General features: G+C 44.5%; 2 protein-coding genes across 2 annotated transcripts in view; one reads left to right on the top strand and one right to left on the bottom strand.

The window, feature by feature from the left end:
* Positions 1-3252: 3252 nt before the first annotated feature.
* On the bottom strand, positions 3253-5706 carry LOC135384047 (snRNA-activating protein complex subunit 5-like). The gene is made up of 3 exons (XM_064613298.1): positions 5527-5706; positions 5334-5424; positions 3253-3374 (listed from the first exon to the last, which is right to left on the bottom strand). Exons 1-3 carry the CDS (start codon positions 5692-5694, stop codon positions 3304-3306), a joined length of 330 nt encoding a protein of 109 aa, XP_064469368.1. The 5' UTR covers positions 5695-5706; the 3' UTR covers positions 3253-3303.
* Positions 5707-5968: 262 nt separating this feature from the next.
* LOC135386147 (ubiquitin carboxyl-terminal hydrolase 8-like) overlaps positions 5969-25039 on the top strand; it is a 32233-nt gene continuing 13162 nt past the window's right edge. The window contains exons 1-13 of the mRNA XM_064615912.1: positions 5969-6189; positions 7180-7289; positions 7783-7927; positions 8021-8106; positions 8503-8687; positions 8822-8993; positions 9598-9760; positions 9848-10001; positions 14843-15093; positions 17950-18276; positions 21061-21119; positions 21426-21583; positions 22366-22573. Of these exons, the coding sequence (XP_064471982.1) occupies positions 7186-7289; positions 7783-7927; positions 8021-8106; positions 8503-8687; positions 8822-8993; positions 9598-9760; positions 9848-10001; positions 14843-15093; positions 17950-18276; positions 21061-21119; positions 21426-21583; positions 22366-22573 (2012 nt within the window). The 5' untranslated portion in view covers positions 5969-6189; positions 7180-7185. The remainder of the gene's footprint in view (positions 6190-7179; positions 7290-7782; positions 7928-8020; positions 8107-8502; positions 8688-8821; positions 8994-9597; positions 9761-9847; positions 10002-14842; positions 15094-17949; positions 18277-21060; positions 21120-21425; positions 21584-22365; positions 22574-25039) is intronic.

Genomic DNA, 25039 nt, shown 5'->3' with positions numbered 1-25039 from the left:
CATCCATCGATATATAACTGAAAATAATACGTTTTGTCGCCGGTGTTAGGTCTAGTGAACACGGCGATCACAACGAAATCATAATAGAAACGGAGCTGTGCTTTACGGTCTTATATTTAACAGCAGAATTTCATGGATAGTATAAACATTCTTGACTCTTATATTCCAACTATTCATGTAGATTTGTTTAAAAATGATACCGACAACAGAATGTGTCCCAGCAGGTGGTTCTGCCGGCAGCAGTACAACGACGGAAGCAGACTACAATTCTCGACGTGCCTTTTACGCTCCCTAGGTGGCGCTTATCAAATTTGCACCAACAATCCACTACTTTTGCAGATTGCGAGAGGTATCCATTTCAATCCCATCCAATCCACTTGCCACCCAAAATGGCGCTGCCCATGTTGGATAGGAGGGCAAATAGTGAGGATAGGCTGATTGATAGCGCCCCATATTTCAGAACTTCATTGGTCGTAAAGCTGAAAAAGTGGGTGGAGCTTCAGGTATGGGCATGACCCATTAATGGCCAGACTCGCTTTTAATATACGACTCTGGACTGGATGGCTGGGAGTTTACGGTGTTTGGCGTGCCATGAACCGATGACAGTGGATCATAAAATGCACGCTGTTCTAAACCAGCGTGTGGTATTTGCAATGCATATATTAACGCATTGTGTACAAGCCGATCCTTTCAATAGGATAGAATATATCAAAGGTTCCATGGATGCCGTATGGTAACCTTTTCATTCATTTCGTTGTGCCGTGTTTCGTATCGGGGCGTCATGTGTTTAGGGTTCACTAGAGCTGGGATTAGCAGGACACACACACACAAGAAAAAGAAACTAAAATCGGGACACTTTCCGGGACAACATACCCATATCGGAATGTGTCCCAACTCCTTTTATTAGCTTTGGATTATTTTAACTTGATTTACACCACCGAAACCGACAATCTATGCTCGCACGTCAAAGCATATGATCAGGAACATTTCGAGCGTCTATGTCCTCAGGCTATGCCTTTTCTCCGCTACCTGACTGTCCCCGACTCCCTTGCTTCTTGTTTCTTTCTTTTGTGAAATAGTGAACCCAAATGCTCTTGAATCCGCGAGGTTGAATCTTGTTTCGATTATTCCCTCACTTGTTGAGGTGATTCAGGAACTCCATACAATATCCGTATCCATACAAAAACCAAATTGCCTACAGGCGTGTCCGCTAAATAACGGGACATTTTAGAGAGTCTGGACGCCCGGGACAGTCTCTAATCTTCCGGGACGCTCAGCACATATTCTGGACAATTCGGGAAAACCGTTGTTCCAAACCAAATGTTGAAAACCAGATGCAAACCGCTTTGTATGTTTTCTCGTAGCTGACACTTTTCAAAATCGGGACATGTCCCGAAAATCCCAGCTCTAGGGATCACCCATGGAACGCACGGCCAAAGCAGTTGTGTGGTACACGCGCGGAGGGGGGGGGGGGTCAAATCTCGGAGTGTGCCCCCCCCCCCCCATGACCAAAAGGTAGACGCCGGCCCTGGCAGGAAGGAATGATATACACTAAAAGCGCCGCTTTTAATATGTCGCTGTGTATAACACTCTCTGTGCCTTCCACTACATTCGCCAACCAAATAAGTGCGCATGGCATGTACGGAATATATTAGAAACAAGGGAGGTACCGTTTTTCATTGCGCGCACACAACTCGAAGAGTTTCAACTTACAAGTCCGTTTTGACACTTAGGTGCATTCCAGGAGAGCAAAACAATGTAAGCGGCGCTAACAGGCAGGAATAACATAGTTGCGCAGCCGTTGCGCAAACTACAGTAGGAGTAGGCTAAAACCCAAGGAAAAAGGAAAGGCCAACACACGTAGAAATGGGGGATATCTCACTCTCTCCCCAGTCAGCGTTTCAGCCACTGCTGGCAGTCACCCGTGGTAAGGTAGGAGAAGACGGCATGCTCCGTTTGGAGCATTTTGGCTCCAAATTCGAGATTTTTATCAGGATGGCGCAAAATGGCGCAGGAGTGGAATCACTGAAATTGTATTTTACGTGCAGCCATACAGAGCTTTGGCGTTCCAAAACAATTCTAATTCAGTTGTTGCTCTCGCAGAACTACTTAGTGGGTCGTCTTGGTGAACAATCCCGCAGATTAATCGAGTTTAGTGCAGGTCGGGACAAAAGTTTACGGAACATGCGCGCAGCGTACTTTTTCTTCAGTGCGACACCCTAGCGGCTGGCAGAAGCGGGTGAGTTCACTGTTTCGGAGTGGTGGAAGGATTAGATACACTGTTAGCGACACACAGCGGTAGCATGCACTTCCCAGGCGCACCCAAGCGACACCGAAACCAGGAACTCCAGCTGTGTGTCGCTAACGGCGCTCCTTTCCACCCCTCCTAGACAGTGCACTCACCCGCTTCCGCCATCCGCTAGGGTGTCGTACCGAAGAAAAAATACGCTGCTCGCGTGTTCCGTAAACTTTGTCCCAACCTGTACCCAACACTTATGGGGAATTCGGGTGGTCATTTCGGAGCAACTTTTTTTGCCAGATCTCGAGCAGTCATGTTCGCTTGGTCAAAATGAAGCAAATCTCGCATGTTCGCGTGGCGCTTTCCGACCGCTCTTAATTTGCTAGCTAGCACTTTTTTTGCCCGGTCTCAAAACGATCGAGCAGCAGATTGCTCAACTGTATCCGGTGTCGTCACATCCGCACTGCAACGGTGGCGGGAGCCCTCATTTGCCCGCATGTTGAAATCACGTGGTTTAGCAGACGACAAAACTCCAAGATTTGCTACCGCGACGCCCCTAGCGTGATCCAAGTACCTAAAACCGCTAGATTCCTAGCAATCATGTTCGGGTGGCAACGGTCACGTGATCCAGCTCGGTCGCCGACCTAGCAATTTCCGAGCGCTCGGCCGTTTTGCTACGAAATGACCACCCGAATTCGCTATTAAAACGTGCTTGCAGTGCATCACGAAGTGGTAGTAGCAGAAATTCGTGTCTTCGATCTTGCTCTTCCGTATGGTAATGGTACTGTGACGTTACACGTAAGGTTTGTCTGCGCAGTCTTCAGTATGAGCAAAAAAGGCGGGCAACAGGGTACTAAAAGTAGCCACGGCGTAACGTCATATAGTGCGACAACTTTAACGCAGTTCTCGACGTGCTCCTCCCCTCTGAGAAAGGAACGTCCCTGCCCTGAGCTCAATCACACAATATTTGGCTTCACTCGATGCCCAAATCGGCAGTGTCTACAGCAACGACATGGAACGCTGTACATGGACATTTATTTACAATATTCGCAACACAATTACCGCTACATGTCGCCTTCGCCATCATCATCTTCCTCCTCCTCTTCGAAGTCAAGAAACGATGCCCTTGCAAGAACTGCAAGCAAAGTAAGAACATGTTACTGTCGTGTACTCGTCGTTGGAACTCTCTTTGACAGCGGATATACGTCGAACACGAAGGAAATTGATGTTCTGAGTAGGGTGTCGAACCGAACACGAACCGAAATTTTCAAGACACTGGTGAACACGAACCGAAATTTTCAAGACACTGGTGAACCCGAACCGGAGCAGAATCGGAAAAAATAACGGTAACCGGTTCGCAACGAAACGCTTCGGACATAAAAGAAGTCAGCATAAGAGTTCAAGTGCCTCTCAATCCCCGAACGAGGACACATTGGTCTCCCTATCATGGATTTCGCAAATTTTCACCTATCACTCAAACGAGGACGTAAGTATGCTTTCAGCGTCTTTTCTAACACGTTGAAACGTTTGTGAGCGCCGCGGCTAGTGCCCCACGCACGCGCTGCGGCGTCTGCTCTTCAGAGAGGAAGCGCCACGCGGACGCTTGTCAAACGCTGAGTTTCCAAGCAAACGTCGCGGCCATCCTCTTATAGCAACTGCTGTATTTTCTGAAAGGTGAGTAGCCTGCCATCGTTCACTGAATCAAGCAGGAATTGAGTAGGCCAGTTGTGTAGCTCTATTCGCTCCGAGATCGAACGGTGTCGGCGCGCTGTGGAGAAACGATGAACTACAACAGTGTGACAAGGATGCAAAACAGACAGGGAAACAGGCAAAACAGGCAGGGAAATAAACAACAGACAACAAATTTCTCTGAGAAATTTGTTGTCTGTTGTTTTTTTCCCTGTCTCGGGTTGCATCCTTGTCATCATGAACCAGCTTGTCTGCGCCCTCTCTCTGTTGTCGATTGTACAACAGTGTGGACGCGTCGTCTGCTTTTACATGTTTATTCCGCGTTCAGTGCAGTAGATGGAGCACTGGGGAACCGAACAGTATCGTACCATCGCGGCACAAGTGAATACACAAGAATTACGGAAAAGGACCATCAACTCCGAATATCGGTCCACGTGTTATCCACACTAGAATGGTGACAGTGTCGCCCCCTATAGGTCGATCTCGCGGCGAATAGGAAGAATATGTGATTAAGCAAGCGCCCAACACGCCCTTTACACGTGAACAGTAAAAATTAAACAAGTCCGAAACATGAGAAGTGGAGGAGCAGAACTGTGCCTGTATGATTGGTGGTGGTTTGAAAAATAAATGCAGTCCTGCTTACCGATAGTGCAATTCTGTCGTGACATATTGCCTTTGTGTTGTGGATTAACTGGTACACTGCTGTGACCTCGAACAAAGCAAAGCTGGCAGACTTATTTTCGGCATGCGTCAGTACGGTGTCATATCGATTCACACTGCGAAAGCAGCCTGCCGGCTCATTACTGTAGTCTATGTAAAATGCTGTCCACTGTGTCTGGAAAAGGCGATTTGGGGAACAGACAGTAGCAGGACTACACCGCTTCATCAGCGTGGACGCTATTTGCAAGCGCTCATCCACTGCTCCTTTATCTCTCTAAAGGGAGCACCTGGCTACTAAAAACGTTAATGCAGACAACAGCAGTAATAATCTATTAGCCACGCATTTTCTGATAAAAAGCGGCTTTATGTGAGATATAAAACGGAAGCACTGAACCTGTTCGTGAACCGGTTCGCTTTTTGGCGCAGCCGAACCGGAACTGAACCGGAACGAAATCCAAGCAACGCGAACCCGAACCGAACCCGTATTTTTTTTGCGGTTCGACAACTTGGTACTGAGGCTGGAACACAGAAGAAAGGACAACATATAAGCCTCAAGTGCCTTAGAACAATGAAAGACATCACTGAAAAGGTTAGACAGGTGTAGGACTCGAACCCTCATCTTCTCGATTACCGGCTCCACAACGACTTCTAAGGATGCGTTATTTGAAAGGGCAAACCACATCCAATCACTCCCTCATTCAACTTTCATTCTTGACACGCGATATTCGTGTTGAAATGTACATACGATTAAGCTCCTCACGAACGCTAAGGTCGATGTTTTCCATGTTAACTGACGACGGGTCAAGTGCTGGTGCTGTGGAGCTTGATGCTGCCTCCTACATATCACATGACATAAACCCATAAGTAAGCTGTCAGGCGTATTCCTTGATGCAGTCACACACTCACAAAGTTTCGTGATGAACCAATACAACGCATACCTGACTTGTCGCTCCTGTGGTTTCCTGAAATTGCTTTTCCCTGATCGCGCTTTTTATGTTGAGCTCTTCAACCTTCAGCTTACTTAACTGGTCATTAAACTTGCTCAACATTGACAGAATCAACCTTTCCTCTTCTTGAAGATAGCGCATAAGCTTTAGCTCCGCCATTTTACGACTTGCATTGGCTCTTTTATTGGCGTTTGGATTTTGGATTTCTTTGGCTTGTCCGTGTTGTTCGGCTGTTCGGTACTTGGTTCGGCAGCCACCCACCACGATTCCTACTCAGAGTCATAACTTGAAGCAAATAAAGTAAAAGGCTCAGTAGAACACGTCTAAGTTTCTAGAACAAGTAGTCACATATGTAGACCATATGTAGAACATAGCAACAATATCTTTGAAGAAATATCATATATTGGTCAGATGACCAAATAAACTGACGTCATCCACGTCAACATGGCTCGCTATGTGGTGTAGTTTATGTGGTTTATGTTTACGTATGTGAGCTTGAAGGCGAGGCCAATCGGGAAAACCAATTCACGGGTTTTCCGAACCAGGCGTCTTTGCACAAGACAGTTGAACAATGGGATTCATGGCATTAACCATGAAATGTTAAGGACGATGGATTGTGTTGTGTAATCCAATGATAGTGTGTTACACATTCAGGTATGCTCTCGGTGTATTTGCAAATTTCCAACGTTTGGTGTCCTGTATCCTAGACCGATATATACGATGCAACTCTGTCGTCTGTATTTCCCGTCTCTGCTGTCAATTTGCAGAATGCAGAATTTGCAGTGCAGAACTACTGCTGCTGAAAACGCAGTCGTATGAGGTAGTGCATCTTGCCCCGTTGGTTGAATACGATGAATTTCTATGACTTTTTGGTGAGCTGTTGAGATCTGTCACCATAACGAGAACGGAGGGGACTGTTCATTGCGTCGTGGAAGACGACCGCACAGATGACACTCGCACGAGCTGTTGCCCAGTGTCATATGAATTTTAGCACGTTATTAGAATCATCATCATTGGCTGTTTGACGCGCACAAATATAAGGGCAAAACTGGTAAGTGAAACAGTACTGCTGTTGTCACGTATATTATTCATGATCAACATCGAGTGTCGTTCCTAAGCATACTTATTGCAGGTTCGTAAACTTGCACAACATTCATCTGGATGGATGATAGCCTTTTTCGTGTCACACGCAAATGTTAGTGGTTACACTTCAAAATTGCTCTTAAGAGGATGGTCGCATCTTTATAGACCTCTTTTGCTAGGCAACATTAATCGCAGTTTCCACAACATTGGTGCTACATACCAGATTGGTATAACACGTGTTGAACTGTTTTTGCAAATGTTGCTAATTGGATGGCTCACAAAATGCTCACAAGCAATGGTTCACCAAGTGCACACACATTGGATCATGATTCAGTTTGCTAAAAACATTTCTCCAGCTGGGCACATTAGCGTAGCACAGTTGTCCAGATAAGCAGGACATAATCTCCCCAGCGTCCTCATTAGAATCCGGACATGTGGCTGTTTGTCGTTAATGTGGTCTCATTTGTGGATGGTACCGTTCTGTAATGACCGGACTGTGTCATACAGTTTGTCAGAATTTGGAGTCTTAATAGCTTGCTTTTTGTTTATGGTCCCATACAGGTAACAATGCCCAGCACAACAAAGCTAACAAAGCTGTATCTTGCATCTTCCATGGAAGAGCTGCAGAAGCAAGTCAATGTAGCGCTGGTGGAATATAAAAGCATCAATACGTAAGCTCTATTCATCTCCTCGTTACAAACAATCGCCAGCTTTGCATCTCATTTGTTGCTGTATTGGAACTGGGAATGCAATTAAATGAGGTCTCGTAATTCAAAAGTCCATTTAAACAACAATATGAAATCGCCAACTCATGATTGCACAGCTGACACAGCCATCGACCCTAATCTTCCTGTACTATCCCAATTCTGCTGGAAGGCGTTCTGCTAGACTTTTGTTAGAAGACATGCTGGAGAGGATAACAAAACTGAAACAAGTTATGTCACCATTTCGTAAGAGTGCAAGTGCGGTAACTTGCTATTAATTTTCTTTTTGCATTTGCCTGACAGGAAGTGACAACTTTTGAAGCCTGCGTGTGTAGCAAATGATGCCCTCATACATTTTCGTAACCCCTGAATATCTGTGTACTGCAGTGGCCTGTGACTGCTTGCATAATTTTTGTTGCTACTTCATTCTGCCTATTTTACCCATCTTGTTCTTCCAAAGGATATGCAATTCAGCAAGCACGATTCGCCGCAATGCAGACCTCGAAATGCTGAACGGAGATGAGGAAAAGGCGTACATATATTACATGAGGTACTTTGACTTGGTCCAGCGTGTCCGCAAGCACAGGGACTACAAAAAGGAAAAGGTGTGATGCAAAAGGTTGAGTTCCACTGTTTGCACAGCGCTTGCGGTGAGAATGGCCGATTTGATGCGTGCTTTTTCTTACTTTTTTTTCTAGGAAAAATGTGATAAAACTATAGAACTAGAAAAATGCAGCAATGTCATTGACCGACTGGAATCGTTGAAAAGAAGTCTACTGAGGAGGTATGCTCCCTTTGTTTTTGTTTTTTTCTCATATCTGCAGTCAGCTCCATCAGTTCCTTGGGTAACAAGGCAGTCATGCAACCGCACTGAAAAATAAATTTGTGTTGTTGAAAGTTGACCTTACTATGCCAAAAGATCTCTAAAAACCTATGCCAAAAGATCGTCGCTGTGGCCCCCAGGGCAGGCTTCCAAAACTCTGGAACTATTCTTTACATATGGCATAACAATGAGACTTTGTTGTAGAATGCGTGGCTTTACGTAGCACATATTGTGTATTTGCGGTCGTACAGTTGAGACCACATTAGAATGCCAAGGAGTAAAATTGTTAGCATTGTGCAATGTCCTTAACTTACGTTTTGTACTCCTCTAAGTATATCCAACAATTACTCTTCAAAGGTACGCCTTAATGAAAGACGCCACAGAGGCTGCTGCAAGGGATTCAAATGGTACAGCAGAGACTGTATGTGGTGGCCAAGCAAAGGCTATATCATCTAATTCTTCTAGTCAGAACGAAAGCTTAGATGCTAAAGATAAACAAATATCAATGACAGTGAACAGTAAACCCTCCACACCTTCCATAGGTGAGTGATGATGTTTCTAGTTGCTCCAACTCACAAAATCTTCACTTCCGGTTGTTTCCAGTTTCATGTGAATTTCCTTACACTTGACGTGCAAGCGTACATGCTAATATACGATGTATTGCATCTTGACGCAGCTCCAGAAAAGAGGATAAAAACCGTCATAACAAGCTTCGAGCTGTATGACCTACTCCTCGATCGCACTTCATCGGTGCTCATAATGGATGCGAGGCCGCGTGATGACTTCTTAGAATCACACCTGCGTCATTCTCGCTGCATCAGTATTCCGGAGGAAGTCCTTGTACCCGGGTACGTACCTTGTGTTTCGCATAAAAGTTCTGTTAGAGGTCCGTATCTGCGCACGATCAGTGTTCAGAATTCACGCTGTAGGTTAGTGTAAACATGGGCCTCACTGTGATACTAATGTGAAATAATGTGAAAAATAATGTCAGGGTCTCCACCAACCTGGAAAACCTGGAAAACAGGGAATTATCAGGGAACTTTGGTGTGACTGGAAAAGTCAGGGGATTGTCAGGGAATTTGCCAAAAAGGCAGCTGAAGTCAGGGAAAATCAGACAAGTGCCGTCACGATGCACAGTGAATCGAGAGTGCTGATGAGTGGTTGAGTGGCCCCACCCCAGCAACGTTGCCGCGAGTAGCAGTTCTCCAATGTGACAAACTCAGAGGCAGAAAAGTAGGGCAGTTTTACTAATTTCTCAATAAATGATCTGTTTTATGAAGGATCTGTAACAAAACGTAGCAGCAGGCATCAAGTTCCCTTATGTTTTGATCAGGGAATTCGCTTGAAATAGTCAGTGAAAACCTGGAAAAGTCAGGGAATTTGAAGGCTACAGCTTAGTAGACACCCTGAATGCGAAGTGCTCGAAACTTATGAATTCTTATCACTGTTCAGGACCATTGCTTCCAACTTACTCGAAAGCATTCCAGAAGAAAGCAGGCCCCTGTATGATAAACGTGACCTGATGGACTTTGTAATTCTTCTGGACTGGAGAAGCAAAGAAGTGCCCGCATCCCCAACAGTTCCAGTGCGGGTCTTAAAGGATGCCATTTGCAAGGTACTATGCTGCTGTGAAGTCCATGTACAAGAAGACCTGTAAGAGTGAACGGCCCATGTATGTAGTAGTATCCTGTAACTATTGCAGTGGTCCATCGACAAAGTACTGCGGAGTGACCCGATGGTGCTTCACGGCGGCTATGAAGACTGGCTTTTGCGGTATCCCACGTACACGACGTACTCTCAGCCGAGTATTCCAACTCCTCCGCGTAGTCCTTTCCTGCACAGCCCCGTGGCGTCGGGTATGAAACGTGTGATTGTTTGAAATTGTTTGATGAAAAAATTGTTTGAAATTGTTCGATGAAACATGTGATTTTCACTGGGGTGTTGTGTAGCCCCGAGCGAACGCGTGCCTGCTGCCATTGCCCGTCGTGTTGCACGACGTTTACAGTGTGAATGCCATTCAGGTTGACGAACATCTCTCACATCTACCATGAATTTCGTGAGCGCACATTCCAGGGTGTGTCTACCAACCTGGAAAACCTGGAAAACAGGGAATTGTCAGGGAATTTTGATGCGACTGGAAAAGTCAGGGAATTGTCAGGGAATTTGCCAAAAAGGCAGCTGAAGTCAGGGAAAATCGCGGACAAGTGCCGTCACGAAGTGCAGTGAATGGCGAGTGCTGATGAGTGGTTGAGCAGCCGCGCTGCAGCAAGCGTTGCCGCGAGTAGCATTCGCTAATACGACGAGCTCAGAGGCAGAAAAGTAGGGCAGTCTTACTAATTGCTCAATAAATGATCTGTTTTATGAATTATCTGTATCAATATGTAGCAGCCGTCACATAGTTCCCTTTTGTTTTGGTCAGGGAATTGGCTTGCTATAGTCGGTGAAAACCTGGAAAAGTCAGGGAATTTGAAGGTTGCAGTTTAGTAGACACCCTGTCATTCCCAGTTCTGACCAGCTTGAGTAGTGATGTACAAGTATTTATAATTTGATGCAAATTGAATCTGAGTACTTGCAGATTTAGTCTTCAGTGATAATTCAAATCTTGGCAGGTTTTTATTCAAATATTGAATTTCCATGTATTTTATACTCAAATTTTGGGTTTTTATTGTTTGAAGCTATGAAGTAAGCTAAAACCATGTTATATATATAGGGCCTGACTTTTTCCGGTTCTATTTTCCAGCAAAATCAGGGGATAAATATTGGGTTATTGTTTTGCTTCAATAATTCGGGTGTAACCGGGTTGAGCTGAACCTTATTCAACCTAATTCAAGTTGAATCGGGTCGGATCAGGCGTAAATCTTTGGTTTACTCTGCATAATACACGTGACACACCTGTAGACACAGAGCATCAATATTTAGTCTATGCATCGAAGAGGCAGCAAGGTCTCTGTTTTGACAGTTTGTATTAGCATATTTATGCAGTTACAACACAGTTTCCGAAGTTGTGTGTTAGTTGGGATGATTTCGGATTCCCCTGGTCCAGCAGTTTTTGGGGAAATACTGGGTTCAACCTTCGTTTTCCTGATTTGAATCGGGAAGTAAATATCGGGCATAATGGGGGTATAACCCTAAAAAGTTAGGCCCTAGTCATACAGGGCGTTTGCTCTAACGTGTCCTGAAGTTGTATTTAAAGCGAGCGATAATTGAGAAGCAAGTGGTACTTTTGTGCTACTTGAGCAGGAAACAGGTACTACTTCACCAGTACCACCTGTTTCTTAGTCAAGTAGCTGAAAAGTAGCGCTCATTTCTCTTTTATCGCTCGCTTTAAATAAAATTTCTGGACACGTTAGAGCAAACACCCTGTATATCACGGGTACTGAGATTCTGCTGCCGAGCACCAAAGATTGCTGTAACAAACAAGAACATTCAGATTTACTCTCCGATCCACACAATGCCCATACAAACTGAAGCGATACACGCTTCTGGGCAAACAATGATAACAACCCAACATGTGCCACACAGGCGAGTCTGAAACAGAGTAATCTGGTTCACAAGCTATGCAAAATCAAATAACTCGTACCATAATAAAAAGATCAGCTTGTGGAACACTTATCTCTCAGCAGCAGGGAATCCTTAGAGACGACTTTGAAAGGGTCTCTTCCAACTGGGGTATTTGATGGCCTCTTTCGACGTCGATGTAAACTCGCTTCACTTCTCACAAATATACGAACCGATTCACTACTTATGCAGTACCCTGCTCTATCTTGATCCTGAACTTAGTTCGACTTGCATACAAACAGTAATATCGCTGACACTCCTCCCCTGGCAGAACGATTCCGCAGCACCCCCCCCCTTCAAACCACTTTCACTTGTCGTCGATCATGGGGAATAGTGTCCTTATTTTTCTTGTTCACTCCTTTTAACACCTCGGGACACTGGGCTCTTTGTGGTACCCACAAGACGTGTCCCAAGTCTCAAGTAGGTCATCCATGTGCGACGGTTTCCAAACTTAGCTTCCACATTCCTTTCATCCAATGAAGCATCACCTGCCTTCCAACGGTAGGACGTCTGTACTGCCCATAAAAATGGACGCTCGTTTGGTCCGTGATTCCTAACGTGGCTACCACTTTAAAAGTCAGCTATATCGAGCTTAGCTACAGTTAACAAACACAAAAATGCACGCTGTTCATACACAGATATTTGTCATACTGTGACATTGTACAATGTGCAAGAGCAGATTTTTGGGTGCAAAAGAAAAGAAATTGGACAGAAGAACAACACACAAGCTGAACGTAGCAGGAGCAGGCAAGATAGCTGACTAGTTGCACCAACTAGTTACATCAACAATCAAGTTAACACCAACACACTAGCTGTTGAGCACAAAGCCTGGTGTGAAGTATCTAGTGTCCACCCTAGCTGATGCAAGAGCCTGCGTTTCGACTTTGACATGTTCAGTTCTCAGGAATTTTCCCAATTTTTGCCAGAGTGACAATGATGCAAATCTGAGTGATAAAAGCAGGCTTTACCAGGTTTAAAGGAGCAGTAAGGTGAGGCATCCTCCCATAATTTGTTTCTCCTTGGCTGTAGGATGTTCTGCACCAAATAAAATGTGAAATCCTGCGAAAGAATGAAGAGCGCAGGAGACCTGCGGCATGAGTGTGAAGCCTCTCTTGTGCACTCCTTTCAAAACCTTTTACTCTTTCAAAGAGTTTGTGAGAGGACAGAATGAGGGAAGGAGGAGGGTACTTCATGGTGTGAGCAATACTCCTGACAGGGTGATCATGTGACTCATGATGTGGGCCGACATAGCAGAAGCTCATATAACCGCACGAGCTTAGAAGAAAGCAGAATGTCACAAGGAGTTGCAGACGTCAGACAACGAGATGTGGCCGTCCCTCCGAGGTTGCTTCCTCTGAATGTTGTTGCACAGCGTCGAACCGAAACCGAAAACCGGAATTAACCGTATTTTTTAGCTGGAACTGAACCGTAACTACTAATGCCATCTTGGAGCTGAACTGGAACCGAACCAATCTAAAGACTTCTGTTACCGGTTCAGGTTAGCGGTTTGGTTCAGGTTGGTGTGTGCTGGGGGGTGACGTGGGAATTCGAGCGATCTGCCTGCCTAGATTTGCGGCATATTGCTCAGGGAGGGGATGAGAAAGGGGGTCCTGTTGATCGAAAAACAGAAATAAATGAATAAAGAACGTAATTAAGAGATATAGCATCATTTTTAGTGGCTACCTATAATTTTGTAGCATATTAGAACTTTGAACCGGTTCCAAACCGGTTTACGGCCTCTGAACCGGTTCATCGAACTGACATATGTGAAGTCCAGAGCTGAACCAGAACCGAACCTTTATGGCCGAACCCGAAACAAACCGAAAAACGTTTCGGTTCGACGCTCTGTGTTGTTGTAAATTTGATTGTGCAGTGACGCAGCACAGCACTGCACAGCGAAAATGCTAATGGAAAGCACCATGCTAACACCATGCTGCTAACACCATGGAAAAAGTATTTTTCATGGTAGCTGATGGAAAACTTGATCCATGAAACAGGGTTTCACACCATCTTAAATGTCACGTCCCTGCTCCTTCAACCCTAAAACAGATGTCTCCAAGTATAAGAGAGTATAAATGAGGATAAATGCATCGAGCATTCACAGCTTGCAACTTTATGGGCAACATTGTCCACAATCTGCTGCGACTGCTCTCACAGATGAACTGGTGCGCAATCTGCTCTTGCACAAACACAGATTGGCACCATGTGTATCGAAAGATGTTGATAAATATTCATAAAAGGTTACGTGTTTACGTGTAAGGCTACATTTCTTGTCACTGGTTAAATGTACACGATATGGTTGCCTTGCTCGCAGTTCTACAGTTCGCAGTTCGCGCCCTTGCCAAAAAGCTCAGAAAAACTGCAACCGCAATGATATAGACTAGTACAAGTGCAGAAGAGAACATGACATTATGTACTGTTTTGTGGAAGAGGAAAGGTGTGCACTAAATTCTGTACACTTCTGTACATTCTGTACACACTGCAACTGGGCAACATTGTCCACAATCTGCTGCGACTGCTCTCACAGATGAACTGGTGCGCAATCTGCTCTTGCACAAACACAGATTGGCACCATGTGTATCGAAAGATGTTGATAAATATTCATAAAAGGTTACGTGTTTACGTGTAAGGCTACATTTCTTGTCACTGGTTAAATGTACACGATATGGTTGCCTTGCTCGCAGTTCTACAGTTCGCAGTTCGCGCCCTTGCCAAAAAACTCAGAAAAACTGCAACCGCAATGATATAGACTAGTACAAGTGCAGAAGAGAACATGACATTATGTACTGTTTTGTGGAAGAGGAAAGGTGTGCACTAAATTCTGTACACTTCTGTACATTCTGTACACACTGCAACTGGGCAACATTGTCCACAATCTGCTGCGACTGCTCTCACAGATGAACTGGTGCGCAATCTGCTCTTGCACAAACACAGATTGGCACCATGTGTATCGAAAGATGTTGATAAATATTCATAAAAGGTTACGTGTTTACGTGTAAGGCTACGTTTCTTGTCACTGGTTAAATGTACACGATATGGTTGCCTTGCTGGCAGTTCTACACTTGGTTGTGGGATGCAGTAAGCCAGTAAAGCTTTTACCAGCACCTTCTAATAAACATTTTCCTCTTTTGGTTACCAGATGGTTTAGACTACCCTGACCTCGACGAAGCCTTCCTGGCAACTCCCGATGACTCTCCAAAGCTGTCAGATGCGAGCGGAGACGGCATACGTTTGCTGCATATACCTTCGGTTGATCGCAGCAAAAAGCCCTCTGTGGCGACATTGCCCGCTGGTGCAAGCTCGTACATTTCCCGACTTCCGCCAAAAGTGATCAATGGTATCGGAAGTAACTCTGAAGTGCCGCATGTAAAGAAACAGCCTTCCCTGCAGGTTTGACCTTCATACCACCTTGATCTGCGCAGACAAACCTTACGTATAACATCACGGTACAGTCGCCGTCCGATTTTTCGGACTCGGCGGGGATCGCTCAAAAGTCCGAATAATCGAGCAGTCCGAAAAAACGGATTTCGCTTCAAACTAAGCCTTACTAAGCACTAGTGGGCTGGAAAAATTTGTCGATGCTTTCCTAACGCGCTTCCAGCTATGCCTGATAACATCAGCTTCTATTTCCCGAAGCGACATTTCGTCGCTGTACACTGACAGAGGCACCGCCGTCATCAAGTCCGCAAGTCGGCTTCACCTAGCGCATGCGTGCCTTAGGTGAAGCTCGCTTTACAGCGGTGTCGCGCGACTCGCGGGCGGACAGCACGTGCTGGGCCTTTTGAATCAAGCCGTTGGACAAAACCGAAGACGCAAAAGCGTTACGACAGACCTCTTCTAATGGAAAATGAACAATCCTTGCCTATTTTTTGCATCATTATTTTGGTTGGTTGATTTCTTTTGATACGGATTTCGGATGATACCAATATTTTTCGTCACCCCAAGAGAGAAATTCACTTGTTGGGCAAACAGAGTTTGAATTATCGAGCGACGGGGTTGCACGGCGTCCGAAATTTTGGACCTTCTTATACATCAACTCTATGGGACCCGCGGCCGTTCCGCGAACGAGTCCGAATAATCGAGCACGTCCGAAAAATCGGTCGGCGACTACCATTATTATTACTGCCTTGACCTTGACATATCTCATAATCTATACTTCAGATTTATACCTCTGAAGGTTTCCTTGCTGTGATGATTTATTATTCAGGATGTTTGAAATTAAATAATTAAGTGTTGCTCATTATCAAGGTGCCGTATGACAAAAAGTTTCTGAATTTATGGAAAATAATGAACTGCAAAAAGCGCCCTTGCCAAAAAACTCAGAAAAACCGCAACCGCAATTATATAGACTAGTACAAGTGCAGAAGAGAACATGACATTATGTACTGTTTTGTGGAAGAGGAAAGGTGTGCACTAAATTCTGTACACTTTCTTGTGTACACAGCAAGCTCCTACTGAAGTTGCCAGATCTTTCGTAGCATCTCTCAAACTTTTTTTTTTTTTTTTGCTTCTTTGTCACCAGCCGCATACTCTGTTAGTGGTCCAATACTCATAGTCGATTATTCGAAATTTCGAATGCAAATCGAGCAGTTTACTCTATTTCAAATGGTATTTTCAACAAATTTTGTCTATTCGACATTCTCGAATAGTTTTCTAGCAGTTCTGGAATATACTGTGGCACCACTTGGCTTGATACTTACCTGTATATACCTGTATATAGTATCATGTTCGGCCCTGTTGACTTAATCATCAACAGTGACATCATTTGCGAATGACATTTTTTTTCTTTGTGTAGCTCGGTGCAATACAAACAAATGACATTTGATGCGAATGTCATTCAATCTGCCATGTCAAACGGGTATTATACGCAAGTAAATACGGTATACTGAAGGTGGCGACATGGTAGTTCCATGTGAAGTATTAAATGGCGATGAGTATACATGTATACATATGGGATATATGCATAACATCAATTCAGTTCAATTTTATTAGTAGTAATGCCATACACAGTATACAGTGGGGGCCTCCCGGAAACAATCTGAAAATCATACGAGGCGACAACATCAGAACAAGTAATTAAATATAAGGATGCACATTATATGAAAGGTCAAGGGAATATACTGTCATAGTGAGGGAGAAAGCACAAGAGGGCAAAAGAAAAGAAAAACGAAGAAAATAAATAAATATAAGAAACAAGAACAACTGAGACTCAGCAAACATGAAAACATGAAAAAAAAAGATATTGTATAAAAAAATATACTTGTCTGAGCACGACAGGGTCAGCATTACTTTTCTCGCGGGAGATTTTGCCATGACTTCTGAGCACTTTTATCAAATTTAATTTGTGAGAAATTGAAATTCCCCAATTGATCTCAGAAATTTGCAAAATTAAGCTCACATTTCCTGTTTTTTTTTTTTCACGAAATGATTACGACTGAAAGCGCACGTCAGATTTACCCCATTGCATTCCAAAGTACGTCCCCTGCTTCTTTTGCAGTAGCTGAAAAGGACGCACGAATTGTCGGCCGGGCACAGTTCTTCGTCAAAGTAATGCAAAATGTGCCGGAAGAGAAACGGTCACCCGCCCCTTCGTGTTTCCTCCTTGCTCACATTTCACATAATTTTGTCTCGCAACTATGCTGCCTTTATCAATAGAAGTTTGGAAAAGGAAAAGTTACAGGGCAGGTGCATGGCCTCCTCGCATTGTTTCTTTTGGAAATCTGAGCACGGCCGTCAATTTCGTTCCACGGAATGACTGTTTTCTCCTGCTTCTTTTTTTTTTTTTTTCCTGACTATTATCATTGTAGTAGTGGATGTGTTTTGCAATACGGTGGGGATAAATTCATCATGCACTTTCTGTTTCCATAAAAAAAAAAGTGAGGTTGTCTTGGCACATTTGCAAAAATCCAATTTGTGACAAATTAAATTTGATAACAGTGCTCGGAAGGCCTGGCAAGATCTGCCCATGGATAAATAGCATTGACTCTCATAGTGTTCAGACAAGTAGATTTTTTCATACATTTTTTTTTTTACCTTTGGTGAAACATCCTGTACAAACTTCACAGAATCTAAAGCACCGTTTGAAATTTAGGCTGTGATATACTATAAAGTGCATCCCTAGGAGTAGGATATCTCTAGGGTACTGTGTATGCCCGACCACACGCGTGGCAGGTTAAAAAAAAAATGCTGGACATCACTGTACCAAATGAAAGCCTTCGTGATACCCTATAAAAATACCCTGCTCAGGTTGACAGAAGACTGAAGCCACAAGGAGACACTGGTGTGGTGGATACAAGCATCGTAAAACCTGCAGACGACAAGAACGAAGCTTCAACACGAGCTCAGTCCTTAGGACAGGAGCTCCTTGATTTGTCCCAAGCACAACTCAGGTCGGAGCAGGAGTTCGAACTTCTGAGGGAGCGCAGGGCACGGGAGGCCGAGGAAGCTTCCCGGGCTGCTCTTCAGGAGGAAGAGGAAACTCTCAGAGAGCACATACGCCACATCGAGGCCTCTATGGCTCTCAGAGATAAAGAAATGGATGACCTATTGCAGCAGAATGAACTTATGAAGAAGGTCAGTATGTGGACATGCCTTTTTTTTTTTTAAATTCTGTGTTAGCACTGCAAAGTGGACAGATGGGGAGGGGGGTGCTAGTATGCATCCTGGGCCAACTTCAGGGGGAACTGTACCAACATCAATCTGGAAAGTCTCCCAGAAAACCCAGGGAAAACATCAGACAGCACGGCTGGTGGTACGATTCAAACCCGTCACCTACCCCAGCGTTTCCCAAACTTTTGGCGGTGACGGACCCCCGGAAGGGATGAGAACAAATTCACGAACCCCCCACCCCCCCCACACAAATATACCGGAATATGCGCTGTGTACACTGCATTGCAGACCGCGTTTAATATGCGCGACAGGGTATAACAAGGAACGAAACTACATTTGTGCAAGCATAAAGGTGGTCAAGTGACTGTCTAGACAGAAGCGAAGTTGACTTCCAACGCCGCGTTCAGTGCGAGGTATCATCTGTAGTGCCACCATCGCTGCAAGAGGTCCGCAGGGTGCCAAATATAAAATGCGCTAAACACAGGAGCACTCTTCAGTCAGTTCGAACTCGAAGCAAAACGATATGACGCACTGTATTTCCCATGCTAGCCAGTGCATAACCAGCAACCTCGTCAGCTGCTGCGTGCTTTTGATACAGCTTCAGAAAGGATTCCGGACTGGTTTGTTCTTCTTGTTCTTTGTGTCTATGACGCGGACAAACGTGCATTGCAGGACTTTTCTATCAGAAATTAGAAGCTAGCCGTTGAAGCATGCTTGTAGCAATTTTGGAAATTCTGGGTGTTTGGAAATCGGGCAGCATGTACGAGCGCGTGTTTGTGGAGACGAAAATCCTCACTGAAATGTGAGAGACGGTTGCGGACCCCCACGGACACTCTCGCAGACCCCCCAGGGGTCCGCGGACCACACTTTGGGAAACCCTGTCTACAGCACGACCTTGACGTAACCACCATGGACCGGGTGCTTCATCCACTCGGCCATGAATATCTGCGCCACAACGAGGTCAGAGGAGTGGCGGGAGAGGGTGAACGGGGGAGGGTCAGTAACGAGATGTGACCGTTGCCACATGTTGTGGTTATCAGTAAAAAAAAAACCTGAAACAAAGTGATATGTATACGGGGGCGGCATTCTATCACTGTCGTGACATTGTGGCGCGCAGCGCACTACTCTGCTGTGTTTGAATGCAAAGTTTGCTACTGAATGCAACAACAATTTAGCAATGGCAAGGCGGTTTCAAGTACCAGAAGTAAATGTTAGACGATGGCTGAAGCAACAGGGAGAGATCGAGAACAACAGAAATATGGCAGATGTGGAGATCGAGAATGACGCCAGGGCAGCGGATGTTTGGTGAAGAAATGGTATCGTGCATTATATCCAGTTGTTCACCTTTTTTATTTTTCAAATTTGCTTACCCGTATTTGTGGGGGTCGTCGTAGATTCGAAAAAATACAGGCAGTGCAGAACTTTGCAGAATACCTTGGCTCAGCCAAGTCATGGATAGAGCCTGAAGTTTTGGGGAAATATTTTTGTCTAAATCCGGAGGGTAAAAATCGGGTAAATAAACATGTGCTCTAAATTCACGCAAATTTGGGTAGAAAAACTTCCAGTATGCTAAATTTGGGGAGAAATCGGGCTCAGTTACTCAAACTAACTGTACTGGTTTCATACAAACGGTGGTGTAACTGTATCTGCTGCCAAACAAGTTTGTGTGCATTCCTACAGGCTTCTCAGTGGAGGCAATTTGACGGGTAAAAATCTGGTTTCACCCTAAAGACGCAACCTTCAATTGGGGGTGCAAATTCGGGGAAGAAGCTTTTAAAAACATCCATGGTGATTTCATTGAGATTTTGCTGTGTATAAACTTGTATGTTGCTTGCCTCTCCACAATCCACACCATAAATCTTTTCAAATTGTAGCGCAAATAAAGAAATTGAGACCCCCGTGACTTCAATTATTTTGAGGTTCGACTGTGTTTTTTTTTATAGCTCTACGGAACTCGAAAGAAATTGAATTGATTATTTTAGTGCTGTCAGAGGTTTTGCACGCAACATTCATGGTGACTGGGAGGGCCAAAGTGAAGTTACCTACAGATAGGAGAGAACAACTACAAAAGGAAGGCTAGTTCCATTTCAAATGATCCACTGCCCAGATACGCATGAAAGAATGGTTAGGAAGCAAGCGAGCTGGTGGCTTCTGACGGAGAAACCAGTGAAGTTGAGAAGTTTATTTGACACACGACAGGTTTGTCATCAGCTGTAATCGACACGTTGTTCATATGCATTTTTCTTGTAATTCCTAGTCTTTTCTCTTCTGTGATGTAAACTATGCATTTTGGCATTAGAGTATAGGTAGGGCCTGACTTTTTAGGGTTAAACCCGTATCCGCCCGATATTTACCCCCCGAACGAAATCTGTAAAATTCGGGTTTAACCCGAATCTACCCGAAAACATCTGGGTCGCGTGGCACACTCATAAGCGTGCATTCAAATAAAGTTTGATAACATTGCTAAACATTAGTTCCATGTTAAGACAAATTTTTATTAAACAAAAAAAATCACCCGAATACACCCGAATTCCTGACGACAGAATATGCCGTAACGGGATTTAACCTGAATACACCCGAATTTTCAAATGAAAAATATCACCCGATATTTACCCCCCGAATCTGGCCAAAAATAAAACCCGAAAAAGTCAGGCCCTAAGTATAGGTAGTGCTATTTGAGTGTCATTAGTGTAACTGTGGAATGAAAGTTTTATTGTTTTATCAATATACTTGCACCTCTGTTCTCAGCAACTACAAGAGAAGAACTTAGAAGAGGAGCGGAAGAAAGCTAGCAGAGAGCTTCACAGGTGAGATAATGCCAGGTTGCTTTTATTTTATCGCTGTTGTGCACCCAGAAAATGGCTTCACTGGCGTGATTCTTGCACTACTCTAAATGTGTTTTTGCAGTGATAAGATTGTTGGTATAATAAACATAATAAGATTACAGCCTTTCTGTGGTCTATATAGTGTATCCAGCTAGACCTATATGTATACCTGTGAATGCCATTGAACCTGCACCTCAGGTCCAAAGAGTTTCTTCTGCGATGTCCTGTTTACATTATGCTCACTGCATTTGGTATTTTACAGACAGTGTTTCGTTTTCTGAATTGTAGGTTACGTGAAGAACGTAAAAAGAAGGAGCAGCAAGCAAAAGAAGATTCGCCGAAAGCAAAAAACGTGCCGACCACCAGCGTGCCGGGAGCCAGTTCTACTCCCGAAGGGACACCACTACGGCCAAATAAGCCTACCACAGCAGTAGATGCCGTGAGTGGTAAGCGACGGCGGTCAGCGCTACTTTCAGAATAACGGCACGCAGATTATGTATAGGGCCTGACTTTTTAGGGTTAAACCCGTATCCGCCCGATATTTACCCCCCGAACGAAATCTGTAAAATTCGGGTTTAACCCGAATCTACCCGAAAACATCCGGGTCGCGTGGCACACTCATAAGCGTGCATTAAAAATAAAGTTTGATAACATTGCTAAACATTAGTTCCATGTTAAGACAAATTTTTATTAAACAAAAAAAATCACCCGAATTCCTGACGACAGAATATGCCGTAACGGGATTTAACCCGAATACACCCGAATTTTCAAACGAAAAATATCACCCGATATTTACCCCCCAAATTTGGCCAAAAATAAAACCCGAAAAAGTCAGGCCCTAGTTATGTATAGAGCCTGAAGTTTTAGGGTTTTACCCGATTCTTCCCCGAATTTGCACCCCGAATTGAAGGTTGCCGCTTTAGGGTGAAACCTGATTTTTTTTACCCGGCAAATTGCCCTCACTGGGATCTCTGTAGGAATGCACAAACTTACTTATTTGGCAGGAAATGCAGTTCCATCACCGTTTGTACCAGACCACTACACTTAGTTTGAGTAACTGAGCCCGATTTTCTCCTCGAATTTAGCATACTGGAAGTTTTTTCACCCGAATTCGCACGAATTTAGTGCACATATTTGTTTTCACGATTTTTACCCCCCGAATTTAGAAAAAAATATTTCCCGAAAACTTCAGGCTCTAGTTATGTAGAACAAGCCTTTTCCCTTCAAGATACTACGAGCCCTGCCAAGCCGGCTGCAAAACCCAACGTAGCAAGTTCCGCGCGTGCTGCAGCTACGACTTGGAGTGGCAGTAGTGGTCTGTCGCGGTCACGGTCATTTCCAAATCTCTCGACCGCAATCGAAGAAGAGCCCGAAGAATTAAGTTCGAGCGATTCCAGTGCTCCCCAGTTTGACCGCAACCTGAAACCAGCGCAGAGGTAAGCTCCACATATTTTGATACCTGCGGTAACAACCCGCAACAACCGCATAACGAACCGTACTCTGCGTGCATTGTCTGGGCTGCAACTGCCTAAGTGTTGCTTTGTTGAAGTACTCCTCCTCCTCTGTTCTCCCTGAGCTCAGCGTTTTCACTTGTATGTTTTCTTGCGTAACACGGTTATCCTCATCCTTTTGCTAAACGTGTGTCACCTGTGTAAGTGCTTGTGCTGAGACGGCTCTGATATATGTTGATTGAATGTATTACAGTACGGGATAGCTGCATTGCTAAGGTTGAGGTGCGTTAAATACAGGGTGTTTTTTTTTTTTACAGCCTTTACAGAAGTTTTATAAAAACAGCTACAGTAGAATCTCGATGATACGAATCTCACGGGGTAGCGGGAAAAATTCGTATAAAACGAATTAAAAATAAAAATTGAGGCAAAAAAATAGACAGTGACTGTTCATTTTTTGTTACTGCCAGTGAAAGAGGTCGGTCGTAACGCTCTTGCGTCTCCGTTTCTGGTCAATGCTGACCAAATTCGCGAGATGAATCAAAAGACCCAGCACATGCTTTCCATCCACCCGCGAGTCGCGCGACACTGTTCTAAAGCGAGCTTCTCCTAAAGCACGCAGGCGTTAGGTGAAGCTGACTTGCGGAATGATGACGCGTAATGTTGCCAGAAGTTGTCCTGATATGTTCCCTCCACGTGTTCTGGGTCGCTGTTTTCCGCCAGAGCGATGTCACACAGCTTCGCGGTTTATTGCTGCGAGAGGGCTAAAAAGGTGAAAACAGAGATAAGGTGATAGGGTTCCGGGAAGTGCAATCCTCTCCTCCACCGCCACCAAAGGGAAAGTCATTGCTTGCATTGCGCAACATGATATAAGGGAGTTCGTGGTGAGGATCGCCCTCACTTTTCGAAAAAAGGAGCAACGTGACTCGCAACGTCACTCGCTGAAGCTGACTTGCGGAATGATGACGCGTAATGTTGCCAGAAGTTGTCCTGATATGTTCCCTCCACATGTTCTGGGTCGCTGTTTTCCGCCAGAGCGATGTCACACAGCTTCGCGGTTTATTGCTGCGAGAGGGCTAAAAAGGTGAAAACAGAGATAAGGTGATAGGGTTCCGGGAAGTGCAATCCTCTCCTCCACCGCCACCAAAGGGAAAGTCATTGCTTGCATTGCGCAACATGATATAAGGGAGTTCGTGGTGAGGATCGCCCTCACTTTTCGAAAAAAGGAGCAACGTGACTCGCGCGCTCTCCAGTCACGGCGAAACGACCTCTGTCGCATCCGCGGCTCGTTCGTGTCATCCGTAAAGGCAAGATAAAGCGTTCGTATCATCCGAACTCGAATACATGGGAAGAATAGGCATTCCGGCCGGGACCGGAAAAGAATTCGTATCATCCGTGATCGTATCTAAGAGCAGAATAGATGTTGTTTTTGTAGTTGAGTTCTACGGCCAGGCGGACTTCCTCTGGAAGAGAGTATGTACCTACAAGATGACTAATTACCTGAAATGAATTAGTTAAAATCTTTAATTAGGGAATTTCTGGCAAAAGTAGGATTGCAGATTGAGAGATCATCCTCGTTGAACTCCATTCCATATTTAAAAAGTAATGAAACATGCACATGCGTTAAAATATCCATCCCTAATTTTTGTTATGCAAATAAGCCGAAACCAAAAAAGCATGCCTGAGGAGCGCGTCACCCTCACCGGCGGCGGCTTATCTGGGCCGGAAAGCGGCATATCTGGCAGGCTGAGCGGCACGTACTCCAATCATCTTCATCGCTCCAAATCATGCGGCCTTCTGACATGAACTGAGCGCTGTACTCCTCGTGTTCCTGGTCGCCGTGGTTTCAGTTTCAGTTCAGTGCTCATTTGCATATCAAAAATTTGGGGACGAATGTTTTAACGCACGTGTGTGTTTCAGGATTTGTTAAACGTGAAGTACATAGCTTGCAACTAGGATAGTCTCTCAATCTGCTATCTCGCTTTTGCTTGAAATCCCCTAATTAAAAATTTAATTACCAAATTTAGGTAATTAGTAATGCAGTTGCACACTTTCTTTGAGAGGACGTCCGCCTGGCCGTAGAACTCAACTGCAAAAACGACATCTATGCTGGTCTCATAGCTTGTTTATAAAAATTCTGTAAAGGCTAAAAAAAGCTATGTGAAGATAAGGAGAGTACCAACATATACATACAGGGTGGTCCACCAATCATGTTAGAAATTCATAGTAAAAAACGTAGGCCCCGGGGAGACATGCGGTCAAGGGATTTTTCCTGCCAATAACTTTTGCCACATATTGGTAACATTTTTATTTCATTTCAGTTGACAGAAAGTTAATTTCTTGAATTGAACTGCAAAATTTCCCAAGGCAACCTAACGTTTTCTTTGCGAAAATGGGTTCCCCGTGGTCATTTTACTCATTATAGCACATGATCCCACTCGTAATGCAATGGCA

This window comes from Ornithodoros turicata, chromosome 2 (genome assembly GCF_037126465.1).
Source record: "Ornithodoros turicata isolate Travis chromosome 2, ASM3712646v1, whole genome shotgun sequence".
Taxonomy (NCBI): domain Eukaryota; kingdom Metazoa; phylum Arthropoda; class Arachnida; order Ixodida; family Argasidae; genus Ornithodoros; species Ornithodoros turicata.
This window is presented reverse-complemented; position numbering and strand designations above follow the sequence as displayed.

What these genes read in the sequence shown, in the direction of transcription:
- LOC135384047 (XM_064613298.1), bottom strand. Translation starts at nt 5,694, where the DNA reads ATGGCGGAGCTAAAGCTTATGCGCTATCTTCAAGAAGAGGAAAGGTTG. An exon ending in CCACAGGAGCGACAAGTCAG is followed by an intron (nt 5,425 to 5,526) that starts GTATGCGTTGTA and finishes TGTGATATGTAG; the next exon opens with GAGGCAGCATCAAGCTCCAC. An exon ending in CGTTCGTGAGGAGCTTAATC is followed by an intron (nt 3,375 to 5,333) that starts GTATGTACATTT and finishes CTTTGCTTGCAG; the next exon opens with TTCTTGCAAGGGCATCGTTT.